Source organism: Acomys minous (genome assembly GCF_964271855.1).
Source record: "Acomys minous genome assembly, chromosome: 16".
Lineage (NCBI taxonomy): Eukaryota > Metazoa > Chordata > Mammalia > Rodentia > Muridae > Acomys > Acomys minous.
Genome location: NC_140498.1, coordinates 9,302,957 through 9,327,957, shown reverse-complemented (window position 1 = coordinate 9,327,957; position 25,001 = coordinate 9,302,957). Strand labels below are relative to the sequence as shown.

Genomic DNA, 25,001 nt, shown 5'->3' with positions numbered 1-25,001 from the left:
TGGTGGTAGAGGCTTGCCTGGCATGTTCAGGGCCAAGCACTGCAAAACCAACAAAGAAACACAAACAAGTAGAAATTCCTAGAGCTAAGTGTGGTGCTGCAGCTGTGTGAATGTGTGTGTGTGCATGTTGGAATGCATGCATATATGTGTGTGCATGCTTGAATGTGTGATGTGTGTGTGTCTTCGTGTGTGTGTGTGTGTGTGTGTGTGTGTGTGTGTGTATGTGTGTGTGTGTGTATTACTGCTCCTGGCAAGTGGGAAAGCTTGTGCCACAGAGAAGACAGGACACATTGGGGAGAGTGAAGAGCATTCAGAGCATCTAGAGCCATGCCAGCTAGTATTTACTGGATTTTGACTCATCTGAAAGGTGCCTCCAGCTATGGAGGCACACAGCTGTAACTGCAGCACTGTGGAAAGAGAGGCAGGAGGATTGCCACAGTCGGTCTCCATATCAAGTCCCTGCCTCAGATAAAAGATTAAATGCCTCTTTCCTCCCCTTCTTTCTCTGTACTCTCTCTTCCTGTCTCTGTCTCTTTCTGGGGTACCCCTTCTCCCTCCCCCCCCCAGGCTTATTTAATAAACTCCTCTACAACATAAAAAAAAAAAAAAGATTAAACGCAAGTAAAATCTGAATAGCTGCTGCGGCTAATGGCTGCCAGACTAGATGGTACAGGTCGGGAGTGTAGCAGGGACAGGCTCTGGACTGCATGTTGTATGAAGTCTTCATTTTATTCTTTTTTTTTTTCAGGATTTTTATTTTATTTTTTTAAAATATATTTTATTAATTTATTCTTCATTTTACTCTTAGTGCTATGGAAAAGTGGCTTTGAACAGAGGAGTGGGGTAACTATGTATTTATTAGTTATTTAGTTAGTTGGTTATTTTGCTGTTTAGTTTTTCTTTGCTTACAGGTGTCAACCCCAGGGCCTCGCACATGCCACTAAGTCTACCACTAAAGCTAAATGCTGGACCCTGGTTTATATTTTTAGCAGGCCACCTTAGTTGGTATAAGAATAGGTGTGGCCGTGTGAGTGTAGCAACAGAGAAGCAAGGAGACCGGCTTGGAGGTAGTGGAATTTTCACAGGAGAGAGAAACTACTGTTTTGGATCAATCAGACAAAATGCTGGATATGAGGTCTTCCAGGGAAGGGGAGGAGTGAGGGGAGAGAGAGGAAGGGGGGAAGGGAGGGAGAGAGAGAGACACAGAGGGGGGAGAGAGAGAGAGAGAGAGAGAGAGAGAGAGAGAGAGAGAGAGAGAGAGAGAGAGAGAGAGAGAGACAGAGAGACAGAGAGACAGAGAGACAGAGAGACAGAGAGACAGAGAGACAGAGAGACAGAGAGACAGAGAGACAGAGAGAGAGATGGTCCTTGCTTTCACGGCAGACACAGGGCTGTATAGTAGTACAAGTTCAGCCATTCCTGTTAGCCACCCTATCGCCACCTGCTGGCTGCTTCTGGAAGTGCCTTTATAAATGGAAACTGCAGCCTTGGGGAAATATCCGGGGTCAGGACGCTGAGGGACTCTTCCCTAGATGGAAATATGGCTGGCTGGGTGGGGCTGCCTTCCTTGGGACAAATGTTAGCCAAACCCTTTTCTCTCCCTGAGGCTATCACATTCTTGTCTCCCCTGTTTATGGGTCAGCCAGCTATGAGCCGTATGGCTACTGGAGGGCACATAGTGGTAAGAATCGTGGGCGGGGGTGTGTGTGGGGGGGGATGGGGGACGGCGTCAGTGTAGTGGGGCATGAATCCCACACCCGAGCCAGCTCCCACCCAGGCCAAGGTCCTAGGCACCCTAGGACTGCCTCTCATTGCCCCCAGGGGCTTCTGTGGCTATGAGTGGAGGTGGAAGTGCAGCGATGGAGGAGCAGGGCGTGTCTCCCCAAAGCAGGGTGTGGCCAGTGGTCCCGCTTATCAGCCTGATGGCCAGTCACTGGTCCCTGACAGGCCGGCGTTAAACCCGCACTGTCCACTGTGCGCGAGGATCAGGTAGAGGGTAGACACAGAGAGAGAGAGCGAGAGCTCCCAGGCGGCTGCGGAGGTTCCCGCAACCCCATTGCTGTCAGCCTCGAGCCGCGCCCCTCCCAGGCTCACTTCCTCTCTGTCCCTGGTGCCGGAGAGCCCCGCTAGGTTCGGTGAACCCGGCTCGCACTCTGTCGCCGTGGCTTCAGCCTGCTGGGTAAGTCGGTGGGTAATTTTAGGATGCCCTGGGTTGGGGGCTGGGGGGTTGCGTCTGGACGTCTGACAGTGAATGATTGGAGATGGCTCTCAGCGCATCTTCATCCTGAAGTAAAGGTCTGCGTGGGCTCTGGCTCCCTGAACCTCCAGGCCTCTTCCTCTGCTGCCAGAATGAGGACCTCAGGAGGTAGGGTAGAAGCCAGGGAGACAGTTGTTGCTGCGGGGTGCTGGGAAAGGTGTCAGAGGCGGTACCGGCCACGATTTGCTTAAGGATAGAAGCTGGACTGCCGGAAAGGCGGCTATCCGTGCCCTACTGTGGGCAGAAAGGTAGGGGGTCATAAATACTAGTGGAGGTAGCCAGTAGGGTCCCCCCTGGCTGTTGTGGAAAACGCCCCATCCAGTTTTTTGAGGGTACTGGATCCTGTAACAATTTGAAGAGTGGGCCCAGGCCACTCAGCTGCCATTTCCTCTTTTTAGCCCTGTTCTTTCCTTCTACTAACCTGCTCCCCGCCCGCCCCCCGCCCCGTACCCCCTTCTCCCACCCCACCCCCACCCTCCACTGTCTCCTGACCAGGCTCTGATTCTTTCCTTCCGTTTCTGCGTTTCTGCGCTCTGGGGGAGACAGAGGCTCCCCTGCTCTCACTAGGTCCCAGCCCTGGCCACGTGATGGAGGCTGTGGTTGTAGCTTCTGCTGAGGGGTGAGGTTAGCTGTGAGCTAAGCTCCTAACCCAGTATGGAGTCTGAGGTGGCAAGGCAGATAGAGCTCGCCAGCTCTACAGCCCCTGCACAGGTTGCATCCGATGCCTCCTCAGATATGAGTCACACTGGAAACGCAGTTGGGCCCTGAGCACTTAAGAGGGGCGTCATGACGTAAAAGGAGGTGGGAAGTCGCTTCTCTTTTCTGAGCCACGGGTTGTTCTGGCAGCAAAAGGAAGGGTGTGATAGGCCAGTGGTTCCCTGGAGACCTCCCTGGTTTAGAATAAGGGGCTGAGTGGCCTGCCTTGGCCCAACAATTGAAGTGGTTTTTTTTTTGGCTTTTCGAGACAGGGTTTTTCTCTGTGTAGCATTGACTGTCTTGGACTCACTTTGTAGACCAGGCTGGCCTCGAACTCACATCGATCCGCCTGCCTCTGCCTCCCGAGGGCTGGGATTAAAGGTGTGCGCCCCCACTGCCAGGCTACAACGGAACCATTGGGTACTGGGCTTGATGTCATGTAGAGAAAGGGTGGGGTTGTGAACACATTCTTACCTGCAAATAGGGTTTGAGCCTTCTTGAATGTTGGAAATTCCCAGGGGAAAGCTAAAGACAGTCATGAGTTCTGTGGGATTTTATCAAAGTGACAATCTTGTTAGGTCCCTGCTGTCCAGTACATCCTTATGACACTGCCTTTCTCCTTCACTGCTCATTTCCCCTCCGGTAGGGCTAACTGCACTGTGGAGCTGCATGCTCCTCCCCCACCCCTCGCCTTTTTTTTTTTTTTAAACATGTGTAGAGCTTTGGCTGTCCTGGAACTCACTATGTAGACCTGGCTGGCCTCTGCCTCTTGAATGAATGCTGGCTTTTAAAGGCATGCACCATCAGGCATGGCTCTCTCTTCTATTTATTTATTTTTATTTTTTGTTATGTTGGTGTGGGCAAGGGTAGATGTGGATGGAGTGTGTTCCTCATCGTTCTCAGCTTCACGGAATTCAGCAGTTCAGCCAGCTTGCCTGGCTTGCAAGGCCCTTGCCTCTGTCATTCCTTGCTGAAGTTAAAAGATACACCTCAGTGTCTGGCTTTCCGTGTGGATCCTGGGGATCTGAGTTCAGAGCCTCCTGGGTGTGCGGCAAGGCCTTTGCTGACTGAGCTGTTTCCTTATCCCTCTTTTTATTTGTTTGTTTGTTTATTGAGACAGAGTATTTTCTTTTCTTTTTTTTTTTTGGTTTTTTGAGACGGGTTTTCCTGTGTGGCCTTCACTGTCCTAGATGCACTTTGTAGACCAGGCTGGCCTCGAACTCACAGCGATCCACCTGCCTCTGCCTCCCGAGGGCTGTGATTAAAGGTGTGCGCCGCCATGCCCGGCCCCAGCTGTTTTCAATCTCCGAGTAACTGGGGATGATCCTGAACTTCTGAGCCTCATGCCCCTGCTTTTATATTTTTGGTTGTGAGCCCAGCCTCTGACGGCTGAGCCATCTTTCCAGCCCACTCCTACTTCTCGTTTTACAATTTACTTTATTAACTTATTACTTATTTTCTGTGTGCGAGTGTGCACCGCGTGTGTGCGAGCAGAGGTCAGAACACATGAGCTCCCCTAGAACTATAGTTACAGAGGGTTGTGAGGCACCGCGTAGTGCTGGGCCTTGAACCGTGATCCTCTGGAAAAGCAACCAGTGCTCTTAACCACTGAGCCATCTCCCTAGCACCTGGCCTTGGCTGGCTGCAGGTGGCTTATGCTTTGCTGGGCATACAAGCCAGAGCCTAGTGCAAGGTAAACAAGGGCTCTATTTCCTGCACTTTATCCGCAGCTCCTGCTCTCAGTTTCTCAATGTCATCCTTCTCCAGGCCCCAGCCAGACCCTACCCCACCGTGGTATGAGAGAGACAGGGGAGCCTTAACATCTCCATCTCCACAGACGGTCCAGCTGTAAGGAGTATCTTCCTCTCTCAGGATGACTTCACCCTCCAGCCCTCCAGCTTTTAGGCTGGAGACGTCGGACGGAGACGAAGAAAGCAGTGCCGAGGTGAACAAAGGGAAGCATGAGCCGCCCCCCATGGAATCACCTTTCCAGGGCGAGGACCGGAATTTCTCCCCTCAGATCAAAGTGAATCTCAACTACAGGAAGAGACTAGGTCCCAGGTAAGGCAGCGGGTGGAGCTGGGACAAGAGCGGCTCCCGCACAGCACTCCAAGTCACTCAGGGGCCAGTCTGTCGCAAGTGGCTCTTCCTCATAGCCTAGCTAGATTGACTGCTCTCTAAAGTTACCTCTTCCAGAATGTTCTCCGTTCTTGGCCTTGTGCCAAGATTGTGCTTTTGGTAGGGATACCCTCATCCCAAACCAAGGGGGCAACTGACAAGCAGATATCCCTTGTTGATGTTTTGGCTCCCTCCCGTTATGGTCCCTGTGGAAACTGACAGTGGTAGCTGGATTACATAGTGAATCCAGGGAGAGAGAGTCAAAGATGTTTGGAAATGGTTTAGGTGCATCTCTGCTTTGCTCCATGGGTGACACAGTCACTCAGGACCCTGAGAACCGGGCAAAATGGGCTTCCCCCTATAGTCATCTCTGCTTTGAGTCCCCTGTGTTCGAGCTACCAATTCAGACAGTGAGCCTGGGGGAGTGCCTGCTTCTAGTCAGTCCTGCTAGCGCATTGCCCCTGGCTTCCCAGAATCCTCATGGGCCAGCAAGACTGCCAGGAAAGCCCATGTCTCCCTGCTCGGGCCCCCGAGATGTGGCCATCAGCTTTGGCACACTGTGTTGTTTGTGCTGGAGAGCTGTTGCTAGATTCAGTGACAAGCACATTCAGGTTAACAGGAAGCATCTGTGGGTAGCAGGGCTGGCCTAGTAGAGACAGACTGGGCTCCACGATGCCCTTTGCAGCCCTAGTCTATACCTTTCTTTGCTTCCCTATCCCAAGGCCACGCTTGCTGCCCTGGTGGCAGGAAGCACAGTCCAAGTGGCCATATTTTCCAAGAAGACAGACCACAGGGCTTCGGCAGAGGCCCTCATGACCATGTGGCCATTTCTCTGTGTGTGGGTTTCTCTCTGTGTGGCCTTGGCCGTCCTGGACCCGCTTCAAAGAGGAAAACAGATTGAGAGAGGTTAACTAGCCTGCAAAGGAGACAGAGCTACACAACTGTCCCCATCACAGAGAACACTAGATTGTGTCCGTGAGCCACAAGAGGCCTCCTTTGGGCTCCATAGAAGAGATTTCCCAGAAGTGTGGCTTCCCAGTAAAGCCATGGGCAGCATGGGATAGCTAATGCTGGGTGGACATGGTAGTCTATCTCTGGGAAACATCCTGCTTGCCCCGCCCAGCCCCTCTCTTGGGGTAGAGATAGGGCCTGGTTTTAGGCAGCCCCCATGGCGGCTCTAGCTGTGCTCTATGTGACTTTGCGTAAGCTGCTTTGCTTGTTTACCTAGTGGAGAAAAGGACAAGATTCACTACATGGAGGGCTGGAGAGCAGGTTAACAGGGCACAGACTCCTCTCAACTAATGAACAGCTGGTTTCTGGGAGGAGAGCCTCTCTCAGGCTTTTTGCTGGGCTTGGGGACGAACCCAGGACTTTATGCAAACCAGTCGAACACTTTATTGCTGAGCTATGTACCTGCATCCTCTCCATCCCTGATGCCATTTCATCTTCGAAGCCAGTGACTCACGCACCACTTAGTCTGCAGGCACCACATACAACCCTGTCCAGACCCGCGCCGACGCTCAAGGGCCACTATAAGGTGTGAGAGCTGAAATGGCTCCTGTGGCTAACGGGTCTTTGGAAAGATGACAAACTTTTAATCCCAGCACTCGGGAGGCAGAGGCAGGCGGATCGCTGTGAGTTCGAGGCTAGCCTGGTCTACAAAGTAAGCACAGGACAGCCAAGGCTAAGCAGAGAGACCCTGTCTCAAAAATAAATAAATAAATAAATAAATAAATAAATAAATAAATAAAAGATGACAAACTTGATGCTGAAAATTGCCTGGAATGAGTAGAGCCACAGTATTGCAGCAGACTAAAGCCCCCAATGCGTTTCTCCTCAGCAGGAGCTCTGTGCTTTTGGAGCCCTAGGAGAGAGAGGCCCTTGAAAGAGTTCCTGTGTAACCTGGGGGTGTGCAGTGCTGCAGGGGTACCTGACAACGCTTCCGTGCATGAGAAAGCTTTGTGCAGGAGTGATTGTGGCCTTTCTCTAACACGAGAAACATTTTTCACAGCCAGCAGGACCCAAACCGATTTGACCGTGACCGACTCTTCAGTGTGGTCTCCCGGGGCGTCCCGGAGGAGCTGGCTGGACTGCCAGAATACCTAAGCCGGACCAGCAAGTACCTCACGGACTCAGCATACACAGGTAGCTCCTGCCCTGTGGTGTCCTTTGTGCTCAGGATCAGAGAGGCAGCTGTTCTCACAGCTGGAGAGATGGCTCAGAGGTTGAGAACATTGATTATTCTTTCAGAGGACCAGAGTTAGACTCCCAGCACCCACATGGAAGCCAGCCGCCACCTGTGAAAGCAGTTCCAGGAGATCCGATCCCTTTTTTTCTAGCCTTCATGGGCCTGCATGCACTATAAAATAAAAATAAAATTAAAAAGTAAAAAACAAAACAAAACAAAGCAAAAACACCTGGGGCGTGATACCAGCGCCCAGGAAGCAGAGGCAGGCAGATCTCTGCGAATTTGAGGCCAGCCTGGCTTACAAAGAGAGTTCCAGGACAGCCAGGGCTCTGTTACACAGAGAAACCCTGTCTTGAAAAACCAACCACCAAACAACAACAACAACAACAACAACAACAAATCCTCAACAAACAAACAAATAAACCAACAAACAAACAAAAACCAAAGGGAAAAAATATATGTATGCTAGAAGATTCAAATGGTAAAGAAATATGTGAAGCTGGGGAAAAAAACAAAACCAAACCAAAGCCAAGCGTGGTGGCGCACGCCTTTAATCCCAGCACTCGGGAGGCAGAGGCAGGTGGATCTCTGTGAGTTCGAGGCCAGTTTGGTCTACAGAGTGAGTTCCAGGACAGCCAGGACTACACAGAGAAACCCTGTCTCGAAAAGCAAACAAACAAACAAACAAACAAGATCCTGTGTAAAGGGGGGGAAAAAAACACCCAAACCAGCCTGTCATCTGGGCCTGCTAATAGCTTGGCATCTTTTCAGGATAAAAAAAAAAAAAACCAAAAAACAGACATATAAAGAGTTGCCATACACAATAATTTATAATATGCTACACCCCTCTCCACTGGATACACTGAATTTATTTATTCGGTTGTTGAGATGGGATCTCACCATGCAGCTCAGACTTGACTTAGGCTCCCGACATAACCTCCTGAGTGCTGCAAGGCGTGAGCTGCGGCACCTAGCTTCATGGTGCAGGGGCTCTCCTTGGTGTAGACAGGCCATCATTGAACCAACCACGGCCTGTATACAACTGCTTGCATTGTTTGAGGCCAGACTGGTCTGCAGAGCCAGTCCAGGACAGCCAAGGCTATTCGAGAAACCCTGTTTCAAAAAACCAAAACAATCCAAGAAGAGACTTGATACCCTATGAGCATATACAGGGGGAGGAGGTCCCCCTCAGTCACAGTCATAGGGGAGGGGAATAAGGGGAAAATGGGAGGGAGGGAAGAATGGGAGGATACAAGGGATGGGATGACAATTGAGATGTAATATGAATAAATTAATAAAATATGTTAAAAAACAAAACAACAACAACAACAACAATAACAAACCCACACACAGATAATGTATTGAATTATGTTGTCCGGCATAGTGGCGCACGCCTTTAATCCCAGCAACTCAGGAGGCAGAAGCAGGTGGATCTCTGTGAGTTCGAGGCTGGTTTGGTCTACAAAGTGAGTCTAGGACAGCGAGAGCTGTTACACAGAGAAACCCTGTCTCAAAAACAAAACTAAACTAAACTAAAACTAAAACTAAAAAAATAAATAGATGAATAAAAACAACAAACTTTAAAACTTGGTATTAAGGTAGAAATTGTAGTCAGGCCTGTTGGTATGTTATTGCCTGTGCTCTGGAGCCTTAATATCTTGCAACCAAATTGTGTTGTCACCAGTTGATTATAGCAGCCACCTTTTCTTATCCTCTCACGGGGTCCTCTGGAGCCTGAGTTTGCTGTACAAACTGACAGATGGTCCAAGCCTTCTTGGGTCTGAGTATTGCCTGTGCCTTCCCCTCTCTCCTTGCAGAGGGCTCCACCGGAAAGACGTGCCTGATGAAGGCTGTGCTGAACCTCCAGGACGGGGACAACGCTTGCATCCTGCCGCTGCTGCGGATCGACAGGGAGTCTGGCAATCCTCAGCCCCTCGTCAACGCCCAGTGCACCGACGATTTCTACCGAGGCCACAGTGCACTGCATATTGCCATAGAAAAGCGGAGCCTGAAGTGTGTGAAACTGCTGGTAGAGAACGGAGCCAATGTTCACATCCGGGCCTATGGCCGCTTCTTCCAAAAGCACCAAGGAACTTGCTTCTATTTTGGTGAGGGAGCTTTTCTCAGTTGAGGTACAGAGTGCGTCAAGCTTCGTCCAAGGTCACGTGGTTAGTGACAGGCCGATTTAGCCCCAGTCTGCCTGCTTCTAACCACATCACAACTGGTTTAAAGAGATGTTTAATCCTCTGTTAGCTAGAGAAGCTCAGCATGAACCCGAGTATAGACTGAGGAGAGGACGGGCTGCAAGAACCGGGCTGTGAACCGGGCGTGGTGGCGCACACCTTTAATCCCAGCACTTGGGAGGCAGAGGCAGGTGGATCACTGTGAGTTCGAAGCCAGCCTGGTCTACAAAGCGAGTCCAGGACAGCCAAGATAGCATAGAGAAACCCTGCCTCGAAAAACAAAACAAAGCAAAACAACAACAACAACAACAAAAAAGAACAGGGCTGGGCTATGACTCAGCAGGCAGACTTGGTGTAGCTCAGTGGTGCAGAGGGCCCTGGGTTCAACTGTTTCAAGTTACGTGTGTGTGTGGGGGGGTATATAGATAAATACGTGTTCATGTGTGTGCCAGGGAGGGTGGAGGCCAGAAGTTGATTTCAGATATTTTCCCCACCCCCTCTGCATTTTGTTTTCCGAGACAGGGTTTCTTTGTGTAGTCCTGGCTGTCCCGGAACTTGCTTTGTAGACCAGGCTGCCCTTAAATTCAGAGTTCCTTCTGCCTCTACCTCCCGAGGGCCAGGATCAAAGGCTTATGCCATCGTGTCCTGCTGTGGCGATCACTTTATTAAATGACCTATTGCCCTATCACCCTGGGTTCCATTTTTAAGACCCCTCCCCAAATCCTCAAAACAAATACATAAATGACAGCAACAACACCTGACCCACAACTACCACCAAAAACCAAACCAAAGGCAAAATAAATAAATAAATTAAATAAAATAAAAGCAAAACAAGCAAAAAAAACAAAAAACAAAAAACAAAAAAAACCCAAATAACAACAAAAGCAACCTAACAAGTCAAAACCAACCTGAAGAAGCAGAATTCTAATTAAGGGGAAGTGACTGTATCAAAAATGTAAAGAGGCAAGGTGGGGTGGGGGCGGGGTGGATCTGGTCGGCTGCCTCTTATTCCCCGAGATCTGCTTCCACAGGTGAGCTACCTCTTTCTCTGGCTGCATGCACCAAGCAGTGGGATGTGGTGACCTACCTCCTGGAGAACCCACACCAGCCTGCCAGCCTGGAGGCTACTGACTCCCTGGGCAACACCGTCCTGCACGCTCTGGTAATGATTGCAGATAACTCGCCTGAGAACAGTGCCCTGGTGACCCACATGTACGATGGGCTTCTCCAAATGGGGGCCCGCCTCTGCCCCAAAGTGCAGCTGGAGGAAATATGCAACCATCAAGGCCTCACACCCCTGAAGCTAGCTGCCAAGGAAGGCAAAATTGAGGTGAGTGCTGCCCTTAGCCCTGCCTCTCTTGGCTGCAGATGGATTCAGGCAGACAATTCTCACATGGATATAATGTGTTCTGGTTCCTCTCTCCCTGGACCCTTCGTTATCTCCGTCCCTTCCCTGTCAACGTCGGCCCCTTACATTCCTTTCTCACGTTCAGATCTTTTTCTTTTGTCTTGTTTAGCTGAGTTTAACCAGGGCCATTTGTGCCGATCATCGGTTTCAAATTATCCATTGGTACCATTGGTACTTGGCAGGCTCACAGGATGCCAGTGACTGCCTCTCCCCAAGGATGTACCAGTAGACAATAGTTCAGTAGGATGGGTAAGGTCTTCTGAGTCCTCTCTTTCCAAACTGTGCTTTCTGTTGAAAGGCTCAGTCTTCTTCCCCCCCCCCCCCCCACACCCCCACCCCTGCGCCCCCGGACAGGGTTTCTCTGTGTAGCCTTGGCTGTCTTGGACTCCCTCTGTAGACCAGGCTGGCCTGGAACTCAATGGCCATCCACCTGGCTCTGCCTCTGGAGGGCTGGGATTGAAGGCATGCGCCACCATGGCCGGCTCGACAGGCCCACTCTTGTGTAGGCTTAGTGCAGTACAACCACTGCAGGCTGAAGATCATGATTTCAACGGCTATGTTATTATACACAGAGCATAGCATTTTGCAGCCCTTTTCCCATCTCCTGGCTCTAATATTATTTCCAGCCTTCTCCTCTGAAATGTTCCCTGAGCCTGGGGTAGGGTAGTATAAATGTCATGTGTAGGGCAGAGCACTCAATGGTCACTTATTCTCGGCACCCTGAGCTGCCGCGAGTCTCTGCATTTACTTCTGTTCCTTGCAAAAAGAAGCTCTCTGATTGTGGATGGGCACAGTATTTGTTTAGAGGTCTAGATATAACTATTCAGAAGGCGGTTGGATGCCATGCTGCTGTAGATTGAACAACTATATAGTAAGTTTGCCTATTAGAGCCTAAGACCTCCTCAGCGGTGGAATTCCAAACACTGGGAGTATTATTAAAATTGAAAGAGTCTTTTTCTTTTCTTTTCTTTTCTTTCTCTTTTTAAGACAGGGTTTCTTTCTTTTCTCTGTATAGCCTTGGCAGTCTTAGACTCACTTTGTAGACCAGGCTGGCCTCGAACTCACAGAGATCTGCCTGCCTCTGCTGCCCCAGAGTGCTGGGATTATAGTGTGCATCACCATGTCTGGCTTGCCTTTCTTTGTTTCTCTCCTTCTCCCTCTCCCTCCCCCTCCCCCTCCCCCTCCCCCCCTCTCTCTTTTCTCCTCTCCTCTTCTCTTCTCTCCTCTCTCTCTCTCTCTCTCTCTCTCTCTCTCTCTCTCTCTCATTATTAGGAGACAATGGTTTTTGGTTTTGGTTTTGGCTTTCTGTTTTTGGTTTTTCGAGACAGGGTTTTTCTCTGTAAGAGCTCTGGCTGTCCTAGAACTCACTCTGTAGTCCAGGCTGGCCTCGAACTCACAGAGATCCACCTGCCTCTGCCTCCCAAGTGCTGGGATTAAAGGCGTGCACCATCACCACCGAGCAGAGAGAATGTTTTTTTTTTTAAAAAAGACTTTTGTTTTATGTGCATGAGTGCTTTGCATGCATGTACATATGTGCCCTGGGATAATGTCTGCTGCCTGTGGCGTGCAGAGAAGGGTGTGGCGGGTCCACTGGAACTGCAATTATGGAGGACCCAAGCTGCCACGTGGGTGCTGGGAACTGATCTCTCCAGGTCCCCAGGAGACAGCTATATTAGTCACTGCACTGCTGCTGTGATAAAACATTGTGACCAAGGCAACTTAGAGAAGGAAGGAGATAGGATTCCAGAGGGATGGCTCCATCCCCCTCAGGGGCAAGCGGGGTGCTGGAACAGCAAGAAAAGAGAGCTTAACAGCCAAACAGGAAACAAAAGGACAAACTGGGAATGGCACTGGGCTTTTACAGCTCAAAGCCCACCTGCAGTGATTTACAGGCCTCCAGAAAGGCCACACCCACCATACCCACCCTAACTGCACCACCAGCCTGGTAGGACAAAGTATTTATTTATTTATTTATTTATTTATTTATTTATTTATTTTTGTTTTTTGAGACAGGATTTCTCTGTGTAGCCTTGGCTGTCCTGGACTCACTTTGTAGACCAGGCTGGCCTCGAACTCACAGCGATCCACCTGCCTCTGCCTCCCGAGTGCTGGGATTAAAGGCGTGCGCCACCATGCCCGGCTAGGACAAAGTATTTAAATACCTGAGCCTCTGAGGGACATTTTCATTCACACTAACAGGACAACCTTTTCCCTCTTTTTCTCTAATTTGCTATGAGTCTTGCTATTAGATTTTCTGCATATTTGTTTGTTTGTTTGTTGTTTTTTGAGATAGGGTTTTCCTATGTGGCTCTGGCTGTCCTGGAACTTGCTCTGTAGACCAAGTTGGCCCTAAACTCAGAGATGACCTGCCTCTGCCTCTCCAGTGCTGAGATTAAAGGTGTGCATCACCACTGCATGGCTGATTTTCTGCAGGTCTTGTCCATTGTGACATTTATTTTTTTTTCTCTCTCGTTGTAAGCTTTAAAAAAAAAATAATAATTTCTTGCAATCCCAGCACTCGGGAGGTAGAGACAGGCAGATCTCTGAGTTCTAGGCCAGCCTGGTCTACAAAGCAAGTCCAGAACAGCCAAGGTTACACAAAACAACCCTGTCTTGGAACCCCCCCCCCAAAATGTTATTTATTTATGTATTTATTTTTGTTTTTTTGAGACCTGACTTATAAGAGTTTTAATACTATTTCCTGCTCTCAGCTCCAGCTGCTCTTGTTGGAGTGTGTGCACTTTTCTGTGTTGTCTAAAGGCTTGGCTGAGGCTGCAGGGATGGCTCAGGGGTTGAGAGCGCTGGCTGCTAGTCCAGAGGACCAGAATTTGATTTCCGATGCACATACAGTGGCTCACAACTGCCTATAACTCTAGTCCCAGGGGGTCTGAGACCCTCTTATGTCCTCCGTGGGCACTCACTGCACATATGTGATGCAGTTGAAACACCCATATGCACATTTAAAACAAACAAACAAACAAACAAACAAACAAACATCTCGAAAGGCCTGGCACTGTGGCCTGTGGAAGCTGCCTCCCAATCTGCATCCTCCTTGTCCTCATTCCTTGTGTGTGAAATCAAAAGACTTCTTCACCTTTTTTGGAGTAGGGACTCCTTCCTAGTCTGTTAAACCTTCTGCATCCTGACTACAGAAGTGCACACATAGGCATAGCTGGTGATCTCTGATTTCAAATCCCCCCAGCTGGGATCTCTGTGCTATCTACCTGAGGAACTCAGGAAAGAAATCCTTGGGGCAGGATGGGAGAAGAAAGAGCCAGCCTGCCCACCAGGCTGTGCATATGTAGGAATGCAAACCTGACAGTTGGGTGTATGTAAGATCTTGGTTGGTTGTATGTAAGAGCTGAGCCATGCTAGGACCTATGTCCTCTGCAGGGGCTCAGTGTTGCCCAGCCCTGACACAGCATTACTGCAGGGAGGGTAACTAGCAGGTGAGCTTATGGGAGTACTCTGCAGATTTTCAGGCACATCCTGCAGCGGGAATTCTCAGGACAGTACCAGCCCCTTTCTCGAAAGTTCACCGAGTGGTGCTACGGTCCTGTCCGGGTATCACTGTACGACCTGTCCTCTGTGGACAGCTGGGAAAAGAACTCAGTGCTGGAAATCATTGCCTTTAATTGCAAGAGCCTGGTAAGTCCACGGGGCTGTCCACTAGGTCTGCCTGGTGGCTCTGGCTGAAGGCAAGCCCCACATCCCTCTCAGGACAAGGGCTGGAATGGAGGCAGGTGGGGGGGGGCACTATTCAGGGACCCTGGGTCTGGAAACTGGTTCCCCATTTGCTCCTCTCCGTTTCTCTTGGCCCTCCGTGGAGCCCGCCACGAAGTAGGTGCTTGTCATACCATCTATCCAGCTGTGCCCTCCCCACACTGTGCTTTTGACTCTCCCTCCCCCTCCCCACCAGCATCGGCACCGCATGGTGGTCTTAGAGCCACTGAACAAGCTTCTGCAGGAGAAATGGGATCGGCTTATCCCAAGGTTCTTCTTCAACTTCGCCTGTTACTTGGTCTACATGATTGTCTTCACCATAGTTGCCTACTACCAGCCTTCCCTGGAGAAGGCAAGAGTGGGGGAGGAGGGCGGGCAGTCCTGGGGGGGGTGATGGGGGGGGCTGTCCCAGGACACACCTGCTTGCAGCAACCCTGGAGTGAGAAGGGCCAAGGAGCAGCATCCCATCCTGCCAAAGAGGACACTGAGGCTTAGGTGGCTTGAGGGGTGTACCCAGAGCTCTTCTGGAAACGGTCCCCTAGGGTGACTACAGCAATGATAGTGAACTCTTACTGAAGGCTAGCCAGATGTTGAGTCAATAGTCTAAGTGGCCAGCCATGTGTTAAGTAATGGCTGCTCACACCAGCCTCTAGGGTAAAAGACTGCCACCCTCAGTTCACTATTGAGGTGAGGGAAAAGTTGACTGTATTACCTAAGGGGATAAAAAATTCTCATCGGTAGAGATGACCTGAAAATCTGGCTCCAAGCCCAATACAAATAACTACTGTATCCTATGCTTCTAAGGGACTGGGGACAGGGCCCGTGTCCCCTCTGATGCTCAGGGTAGCCTCTCCGTAGTGTAGGCTCACAATCATCCCCTGAGGCTCTTGGGCAGCTAGCTGTTGGGTGAGACCCAAGACTTTAGGCCTTATGGGAGTGTTTGTCTCTTCAGTCAGCCATACCCTCATCAAAAGCGACTTTTGGGGAATCCATGCTGTTGCTGGGCCATATCCTGATTCTGCTTGGGGGCATTTACCTCCTGTTGGGCCAGGTAAGGAGTCCTTCCTATTTCTCCACCTTATGTAGCTCCCAGTCAATGAAGAAGCAAACCAGGACGTTACAGGGAGCTAAGCATACCGTCTTCACTGTGGGGGAAACAGAGCCCCATGCCCACCCTCAACAGAGTGGAGATTTCTGGCCCTGCCTTCTTGGGCCCTGGGGCTCTTCCTGCTATGCTTTCTGAGGGACCTGTGGGGATGGCAGATGGTTTCTGTGTTTCTGGCAGTGCAGGCTCTGCTCCCTTAGAAATCAAGTTGGAAGGCTCTGTCTCATGTCCTTCAGCCGGCTGGGGCATTCCTCACTTGGGAGCACAGAAAGCAATTGGTCGGTGGGGCTTAATGCAGATCCCATGGCAAGCATCTCAGTCTGGAGGCAGACTTGCAGGAGGGACCTTCTCAGAAGGGGCAGAATGCGGCACCAAACTCAGGTTGGCTAGATTATAGGATGCTACCCAGAATGCCAGGGAGAGGCAGAGAGAACGGACCTTTCCTTCCTTCCTCCCGTCTGTGGCCCAGCATGCAGGCTCACCTTCTGGTCTATGGGGTTCAGGGGTCCCCGTTTTGCCCAAGCTGGCTTTGAATTCCTGAGTTCAAGTGATCTTCCTCTTTGAGCCTCCCAAGTAGCTGGGACTGAAGGTGTATGCACTTGGCTATGGATTTGTTTTTTTTAATTTACCTTTACTTTAATGCGCGTTTGTGTTTTGACTGAATATATGTCTATGAGCATCAGATCTTGGAGTTACAGACAGTTGCCATGTGGGTGCTGGGATTTGAACCTGGGTCCTCTGGAAGAGCACTCAGTGCTCTTAACCACTGAGTCCTCTCGCCAGCCCTTGGCTGTGGATTTGTGAAGAGAATCAAAAGTTATCTCAGCTTTCAGAAGGGCTCGTGAGTGCCCCAGCCGCAAAGCTAGTCCTTTGCTTAGGCGTGGTGGTCCATGCCTGCAGTCCCACGTAACTGGGAGGCTAAGGCAGTAGAACCCCAAGTTCAAGGGCAGGTTGGGGCTACATCTTAGGCTTATCATGGCTGTGATGAAGCAACCGTGAGCAAAAGCAACTGGGGCGAGGGGTGGGGTGGGGTATGGGGGTGTGGGGGGCCTTATTTAGCTTACATTCAGGATACTGAATCATAGTTCACTGAAGGAAGCCAAGGAAGGAATCCAAAAGTGGCTGACACCTGGAGGCAGGAGCTGATGCAGAGGCCATGGAGAGCTGCTGCTTACTGGCTTGCTCAGCCTGCTTTTCTATAGAACCCAGACCCATCATCCCAGGGGTGGCCCCACCCACAATGGATGGGGCCCTCCCCCATCATTGGCTAATTAAGAAAATGTCCCACTGCCTTGCATGCAGCCTGATCTTATGGAGGCATTTTGTTGGCTGAAGTTCTTTCCTCCTAGATGACTCTGGCCTGTATCAAATCAAGTTGACATAAAACTTAGCCAAGACAAACTACATATTGAGGAGAGAGAGAGAGAGAGAGAGAGAGAGAGAGAGAGAGAGAGAGAGAGAGGAGAGAGAAGAGAGAGAAAGAGCGAGGAGAGAGAGAGAGAGAGAGAGGAGAGAGAGAAAAGAGAGAGAGAGAGAGAGAGAGAGAGAGAGAGAGAGAGAGAGGGGGAGAGAGAGAGAATATGTTAGTTTTAGCCACACACCTCCAGGTGGTGATAGCCAGGTTGCCATACCAGGAAGCAAGAAGTAGGGGACCCAGACTCCAGGCCACAGGGGCAGCATGGCTGCACTAGGAGCTGAAGAGCAAGTTTCAGGCCCTGACCTCTCTCCTCCACAGCTGTGGTACTTCTGGCGCCGTCGCCTGTTCATCTGGATGTCATTCATGGACAGCTACTTTGAAATCCTCTTGTACGTGAGTCTGAACTCCTTTTCCCATCCTGCCTCTGAGGTCTGGGTGTGGCAGGTGTGGCAGAGTACACCAAGCTAGCTGTAGAGGCTGGGACACAGGGCCCCAAGTTGTTCTAGGAGGGGAAGGAAGGGAGGATGGGAGTGTATGTCAGGCGTGGGAGTCCTGGCCGCTGGGCAGCTTGGGACCTTTCGTGTTCCCATCTTTGTGGACCCTCTTTCTATGTAGTGTCTCAAAAATTGAAGACACTCTTTGAGTCAGGTGTCATTATTACAAGTAGGAAGCCCAGAGCATAAATAAATAACTTGCCTATGATGGAGGCTAGGCTGTGATGGGTCCAGCTCCAGACAGATGGAGTTCGTCTGAGGTGGCAGAGGCAGTCAGTGGTGGTTGGCACAGTCTCATAGGAGTTGGGGGGATATGGCCAAGTGGCCTGGAAGTTGACCCAGATCTTGTTCCCCCCTGTCCAGCCTTCTCCAGGCTCTACTCATAGTGCTGTCCCAGGTGCTGCGTTTCATAGAGACTGAGTGGTACCTGCCCCTGCTCGTGTCATCCCTGGTGTTGGGCTGGCTGAACCTGCTTTATTATACACGTGGCTTTCAGCACACAGGCATCTACAGTGTCATGATCCAGAAGGTGAGAGATGGGGGTGGACCAGGTACAGCCAGACTAGGAAGGGCTGGACGCATCTCCCAGTAGACTCCTTCCGGCCTTATGAAGATGGAGCTACCCTCTACGGCTAACCTGAGCAGAAAAGGGCACAAGCTGTTTGCCCATGTGTCATTTACCCAGACACTGACCCAACATGACTGCAGGTGTGGTTGTGCACGTAGCTGGACGGCTTCACACACACGCAGAAGCAGACACAGACATTGGTTGGCAAGCAGTTAACATCTGTAACACATGGTGGCTTCAGATCAACTCGGACTTATCCATGTTCCTGAGCCCTGGGGCATCGGGGCATTTGCTTGGGTCTGCGCCCATTTATTTCACAAGTGTTTGGGAGCACCCACTGTGGCCCAGGCTCTTTTCTAAGTGTTGAGAACACAGCAGTGAACAAAACAGATATGTCTTTGCTCTTCTGAAGCTGGTGTTCCAGTGTGGGTAATGAAAAGTGCTAAGAAAACAGCCCCGGATGCTGCTGACTACAAAACCCTGCAGAGGAAACACACAGGACAGTGTTAGTGGAGGATGCCTGGGGCAGACAGCAGTTTAGAGGGGATGGTGAATAAAATCTTTCCTGAACAGGGTTGTTTCATTTTGGCTTGTTGAGTGAGACAGGGTTTCTCTGTGTAGCCCGGGCTGTCCTGGAGTTCATTCTGTAGACCAGGCTGGCCTCGACCTCAGATCCTCCTGCCTCTGCCTCCAGAGAGCTGGGATTAAAGGCGTGTGCCGCCATGCCAGGCTTGAAGGCGGGGCAGAAGTTAAGTTGTTTTTTTTATGTAGTGTAGAAGATGGACTCTGGGCCAGTTGTGTGGCACACCCCTGTAATCCCAGCACTCAGGAAGGCAGAGGCAGGTGGATCTCTGTGAGTTCGAGGCCAGCCTGGTCTAGAAAGTGAGTCCAGGACAGCCAAGGCTACACAGACAGACCCTGTCTCAAAAACCATAAAGGAGGAGGAGGAGGAGGAGGAGGAAGAAGAAGAAGAGGAGGAAGAGGAGGAACCTGGATCTCTATTCAAGCCAGGCAAGCATTCTGCCACTGAGATTAGACCTCAGAGTCCATTAGTGGTGACCTGGAAGAATGAGTCAGCCACCTTACAGTGGAGGAGGAAGCATCCTCTTCAGAGGGAACAGTAAAACTGAAGGCAAAGAGCCAGAAGCAGTGGGGCGAGGGATGCTCAAGAATAGTCAGGGGATGAAGAGCGGAGGAGGCCAAGTGGGGTGGGGGTGGGGTGGGGGAGGAGGAGGCAAGCAGTATGGGTCCCTGGGGTTTAAAAAATTTTGGCGAAATAGGGACTGGAGAGATGGCTCAGCGATTAGGCTCAAAGTCAGGCCCTTATGCATGCCGGCAAATTCTTTCACCCACTGAGCTGGAGGCAATTTTTTTTAAAGTCTCCTTGTGCTCAGACTGACCTGTGCACACAGGCTGTGGGAGGGGTGTATGTGTGCGCAAGGGAACTCTATTTATGGTGTCTGGGGTTAGAATGCTGTGGGCCGTTCACCTGGGCTTTCCCCCTTGGGCTTGTGTGTTCTAGGTCATTCTGCGAGACCTGCTCCGCTTCCTGCTGGTCTACTTAGTCTTCCTTTTCGGCTTTGCTGTAGGTAAAGACCTTTTTAAACTTTGCATGTGTGTGTTCATGTGTACTGCATGCATGTGTGTGAATGGGGGTCTGTGAGCTTGTGTGCATGCATGCAGAGAGACCTGAGCAGAAAGCTGGGTGTCTTCAGCTATTGTTCCCTGTCTTATTGCCTTGAGACAGACAGTGCCTCTCACTGAACTGGAAGCTCGCTGGGTTTTGCTTGTTTGTTTGTTTCCGAGACAGGGTTTCTCTGTGTAGCCTTGGCTGTTCTTGACTCACTTTGTGGACCAGGCTGGCTTCGAACTCACAGAGATCTGCCTGTGTCTGCCTCCCAGAGTGCTGGGATTAAAGGAGTGGGCCACTGTGCCTGGCCTGAAGCAAGCTGGTTTCTGACTAGCATGGTCGGGTGAACTCTAGGGATCTACTTATCTCTGTGATGCTCAGCTTTAGAATTAAAAAAAAAATTATTTATTTTTATTTTATGTGCATTGGTGTTTTGCCTGCATGTATGTCTGTATGAGGGTGTCAGATCTTGGAGTTACAGACAGTTGTGAGCTGCCATGTGGGTGCTGGGAATTGAACCCTGGTCCTTTGGAAGAGCAGTCAGTGCTCTTAACCACTGAGCCAGCTCTCCAGCTCCACAGCTTTAGAATTTACATTTATTTGTGTGTGTGGCTCAGAAGACAACTTATAAGAGGTTCTCTTCTTCCATTAAGTGGAACTTGGGGGATCAAATTCAGCTTGTCAGATTTGGAGGCAAACACCTTTACCTGATGTGCCATCTTGCCGGGCCTGTGCTCAGTTTTTTTTGCATGGATGCTGGAGATTCAAGCGCAGGGCCTTGTGTTCACAGCACAAGCACCTCTCTACCCACCGAGTCATCTCCTCAGTCCAAATACCCGCTTCTGGCCGCCCCTGCAGACTGCCTGGTGGGCCCCCTAGACTGAGACCAACCTCCCCACTTACTTACAGCCCTAGTGAGCTTGAGCCAGAAGGCCGGAAGTCCCAAAGCCTCTGAAGTTGACAACGCCACGGTGACAGAAAGTCCCATGCTGGGCCAGGAGAAGGAAGAGGTCCCATATGAGGGCATTGTGGACGCCTCGCTAGAGCTCTTCAAATTCACCATCGGCATGGGGGAGCTGGCCTTCCAGGAAAAGCTGCGCTTCCGCGGGGTGGTGCTGCTGTTACTGTTGGCCTATATCCTTCTCACCTACATCCTGCTGCTCAACATGCTCATTGCCCTCATGAGCGAGACTGTCAACAGCGTTGCCACCGACAGCTGGAGCATCTGGAAGCTGCAGGTACTGCCAAGTGAGCTGCCCAGCCCCTACCCGAGGGGAGGCTGCTGAGGGTCCAGGATCCAGGCACATGGGCACAGCCCAGCAGGACCAGCCCCTAGATTGTAGCCCTTCATTCCTGCATAGGGTTGTTGTGAGGGTCAAATAAGCTCAGGAGTATGAAGTGTCCAGGATGGTGCCTGACACATAGTAGGTGTTCATTGAGTCCGTTGCCATGATAAGAGTCTCACTATGTATATCTGACCAGCCTCCAATTCACAGCAATCCTGCTGCCTCAGTCTTGTGAGTGCAGGGATCACAGATGTGAGTTACCAGGGTTGAATACGAGTCTTCAATGCCTCTGACCGATAGGACTGTGCACAACAAATCCAGCAGGGGACAAGAAAAAGGCCCCTCCTGAGGTCCACATAGGTAAAATATAGATAGACATGGGAGGAGGTCTGATGTGGCGTCCCCTCACCCCTGCACAGAAGCATTAGCTGTGTCTTACTTGTTCAGAGAAGGGCTGTGTAGGTTTTGGTCTTGCTCTGGAGGTTGGACTCTGCTGCCAGGCTATTGGGCCATTTTCTCCTTGAGCCTCAAGTGCCAGCACCGGTGGGGTCTGGCATGCCCTGATGTGTGTATATGTGGCTGAGAGAGAGGTGATGTGGTAGGCAGTGCTTAGGAACATGTCACTACTGAGGACCCCTTATGTGTTGACTTTTCAAACACCACCTGAGGCGTCTTTCCCTTAGTTCCCAGATGGCGAGACTGAGATTCTGGGAGGATTGGAACCTTGTGCCCCACAGGAAAAATATTGCAGCTAGATCCCAGTTTGTGTGCTCAGCATATATACTGTAAATTTCTGTGAAGGCATCTTTTCCCCTTGCCCTGGGCTCTTCCTCCTCTAGGCAGGGTCCCGGGCCATGCTGTTTGATGTGTCCTTTGTCCCCAGAAAGCCATCTCTGTCTTGGAGATGGAGAATGGTTACTGGTGGTGCCGGAGGAAGAAGCACCGCGCAGGGAGGTTGCTGAAAGTCGGTACCAGGTGGGACGGTACTCCTGATGAGCGCTGGTGCTTCAGGTGAGTGGGCAGGGCAGGGCAGGGCAGGGCAGGGGCAGGGCAGGGCAGGGGCAGGGCAGGGCAGGGCAGGGGCAGGGCAGGGCAGGGGCAGGGGCAGGGGCAGGGCAGGGCAGGGCAGGGGCAGGGCAGGGGCAGGGGCAGGGGCAGGGCAGGGGCAGGGGCAGGGGCAGGGCAGGGGCAGGGCAGGGCAGGGGCAGGGCAGGGCAGGGGCAGGGGCAGGGCAGGGCAGGGGCAGGGGCAGGGCAGGGGCAGGGGCAGGGGCAGGGCAGGGCAGGGCCTGGCTGACTCAGGATAGTGTTCCTGAAAGGCTGCAGGAGCCAGGTGGGGTGGGAGAGGCAGAGCATGCTATCTGGGCGAGTAAGCTCAGGGATGCTGGATCTAAGAGATCCCTCTCCCCCACTCCCTGGCCCTGCTGCCACCTCCTGCGCCTTAAGCCTGTCTAGCCTGCCATCTCAGTGGTATGAATTTAAGGTCCCTCCCTGGTGATTCCTGACTTCTGCTCTGGTCAAGAATCCAGTATTCTGGGGTCACTATGGCAACCCTCATCCCTACAGTTTCCACATCCCCTTCCACGGAAACCAAGCCTTTTTTTTTTTTTTTTTGGTTTTTCGAGACAGGGTTTCTTAATGTTAACTTGGCTGTCCTTGACTCACTTTGTAGACCAGGCTGTCCTTGAACTTACAGCAATCCCCCTGCCTCTGCCTCCCAAGTGCTGGGATTAAAGGTGTACACCACCACACCTGGCTCGGAAACCAAGCTTTTCAATGTTTAGAGAAAACAGAATCACTACGAAAGAGGAGGTGGTGACAAAATGTCCAGCCACAGCAGGTACCTTTATGGGCAGCAGCTGAGCAGGGGAAAAGATGAGGCTTTACTCGTGACAAGCAGCCAAGAAAGAACCCAGAACCGGAAGCACAAAGATACACCTGATCTCACTCCCTGGCCTCTAGTCACTCTGGGAAACAGCTGGGGAGAAGGCACATCTGGCCTTAGGGGCCGTAATCAAGAGTCCCAGGGACAGAACCCGTGGGGTGTGGGTGGACTAGTGCCTTGTTAGCGGAGGGCAGAAGCAAAGAAAACAAAACCATCTTCTTCATTATCTGTACACTCCACTGGGAGGAGGTGTGTGTGTGTGTGTGTGTGTGTGTGTGTGTGTGTGTGTGTGTGTATTCCCTTCCCTGGGCAAAGCCTGCTGGGCTGCTGCAAATTTCCCTGAACCTCAGAGCTGTTTTGTCAACCGCAGGGTGGAGGAAGTGAACTGGGATGCATGGGAGAAAACGCTTCCCACTTTATCTGAGGACCCATCAGGAGCAGGCATCACTGGTGAGTCGTAAGTAGCCTTGGGGCTAGAACCCTTGCCCCCGTTCTTGGAAGCATGTGCTGCGGCTTTGCTGGCAACACAGCCTTTGAGAGGCCTGATGGGACTCAGAGCCCTGTCCTGTGGTTGTTTTGCAGCTGTGCCCTCACCTGCTCCTCCTGTGGGGACTGGTGTCTTAGTCCCTTTCAATTCCAAGCCCACCCTGCTGGCTTGTCTGGGGAAGATTCTCAGCTCTCAGCCCTTCTGCCTCACTGGCCTCTCGGCTGTCTTCTCCCTGCCCTGGTTATCAGTTGCACCCTTGGTCCAGGCCTGGGTGGATTTGGGTTCCCAGCAAGGGAGCAAGTTACAAAGTATGTTGCCACACCCCTATGGCACAGGTGCCATCTCCCTGGGTCACTGCTTTGTCTGGCCAGCCTACTAGACCTGAGATTTCCTCCACTACATAAGCCCCATCCACTTAAGCCCTACCGTGTAAATCACTTCCTGTAAGTCTCTGGCATTTAGCACTCTAACAGCCTTTCCAGTCTCCACCTCGCTGCCTCTACCAAAACCGACCCCTCCCTCTGATCCCAGGGATGTTCTCCACAGACAGATTCCATGGGTTATCCTCAATTTTCCCTTCTCTTTCCCCACAAACACTCCAACGCTTTCCCTCATACCATCACCTGTGACCTGTTACAAGGTGGCTCCGTGCTTGCTGGTTTCCTGCCTCCTGTCTGTACGGCAAGGCTCCCTTTCTACTTTTTCTATCCCTTCAGACAATGCCAGGATAGTGAGCAATTTTGCCCCTTGTCTGGTCCAGGTATTCCATACCCAAACCCCAATCCCAAACCCTGCTGTGTGCTGGCCACACCAGCTTGATTGGAAACATCCGTGGGGCTGCCCTAGCAGGTAGCATGTAGGTAGTTCTACCCTTCACACCCAGATGTGGTACCTCTGCCCATCCCTCCTCATCCGATGCTCTGAGACTTTTGAGTTTCTGTGGGAGACCCCTGAGTGGCCTGTGGAAGGGGTCAGGAGATTCTGGAGCGCCAGGAATGACTGTTTGTTTTGGTTTTTGGTTTTCTTTGGTTTGGGTTTCTCTGTGTAGCCTTGACTGTCCTGGACTTGCTTTGTAGACCAGGCTGGCCTCGAACTCATGTCGATCCGCCTGCCCCTGCCTGCTGAGTGTTGGGATTAAAGGCGTGCGCCACCATGCCTGGCCAGGACTGACTGTTACACCCAGAACATGGCGGGCTTTCATGGTTGTGGCCCTCTGGTTTCCCTGGCAGCTACTTCCAGGGGATACACGGAGGACAAAGCCACGGTGTTTCTCATCTGTCTGCAGGTTATGAGAAGAACCCGACCTCTAACCCTGGGAAGAGCCGTGCCTCAGAGAAAGACCATCTGCCGCTCCAGATTCTGCAGACCGACTGACGTCCCACTGATGTCCCAGATGCAGCAGCAGGCTGGCAGGGTAGAGCAGGGACTCTTCCCAGCCACACCTGAGCCTACTGAAGTTTGGTGAAAATAAAAATATTTTTTTTTGCATAACTAAGTCTTCTAGAAGTATTATTTGAAAAAGTTACCGGGATCTTGCATTTGTATGTGTCTTTAAGT

General features: G+C 51.2%; 1 protein-coding gene across 2 annotated transcripts; it reads left to right on the top strand.

The window, feature by feature from the left end:
• Nucleotides 1–1,629: 1,629 nt before the first annotated feature.
• On the top strand, nucleotides 1,630–24,954 carry TRPV2 (transient receptor potential cation channel subfamily V member 2). 2 transcript variants are annotated; one of them, XM_084763726.1, is made up of 16 exons: nucleotides 1,630–1,681; nucleotides 2,120–2,179; nucleotides 4,721–5,014; nucleotides 7,083–7,216; nucleotides 9,077–9,367; nucleotides 10,474–10,772; nucleotides 14,325–14,498; nucleotides 14,770–14,925; nucleotides 15,526–15,624; nucleotides 17,414–17,484; nucleotides 17,953–18,118; nucleotides 19,680–19,746; nucleotides 20,697–21,025; nucleotides 21,957–22,084; nucleotides 23,328–23,407; nucleotides 24,730–24,954. In XM_084763726.1, exons 3-16 carry the CDS (start codon nucleotides 4,827–4,829, stop codon nucleotides 24,816–24,818), a joined length of 2,271 nt encoding a protein of 756 aa, XP_084619852.1. In that variant the 5' UTR covers nucleotides 1,630–1,681; nucleotides 2,120–2,179; nucleotides 4,721–4,826; the 3' UTR covers nucleotides 24,819–24,954. The 2 variants fall into 2 exon arrangements, with proteins under 2 accessions (XP_084619852.1, XP_084619851.1); XM_084763725.1 differs by lacking the exon at nucleotides 1,630–1,681 and having other exon boundaries at nucleotides 1,998–2,187.
• Nucleotides 24,955–25,001: the final 47 nt, after the last annotated feature.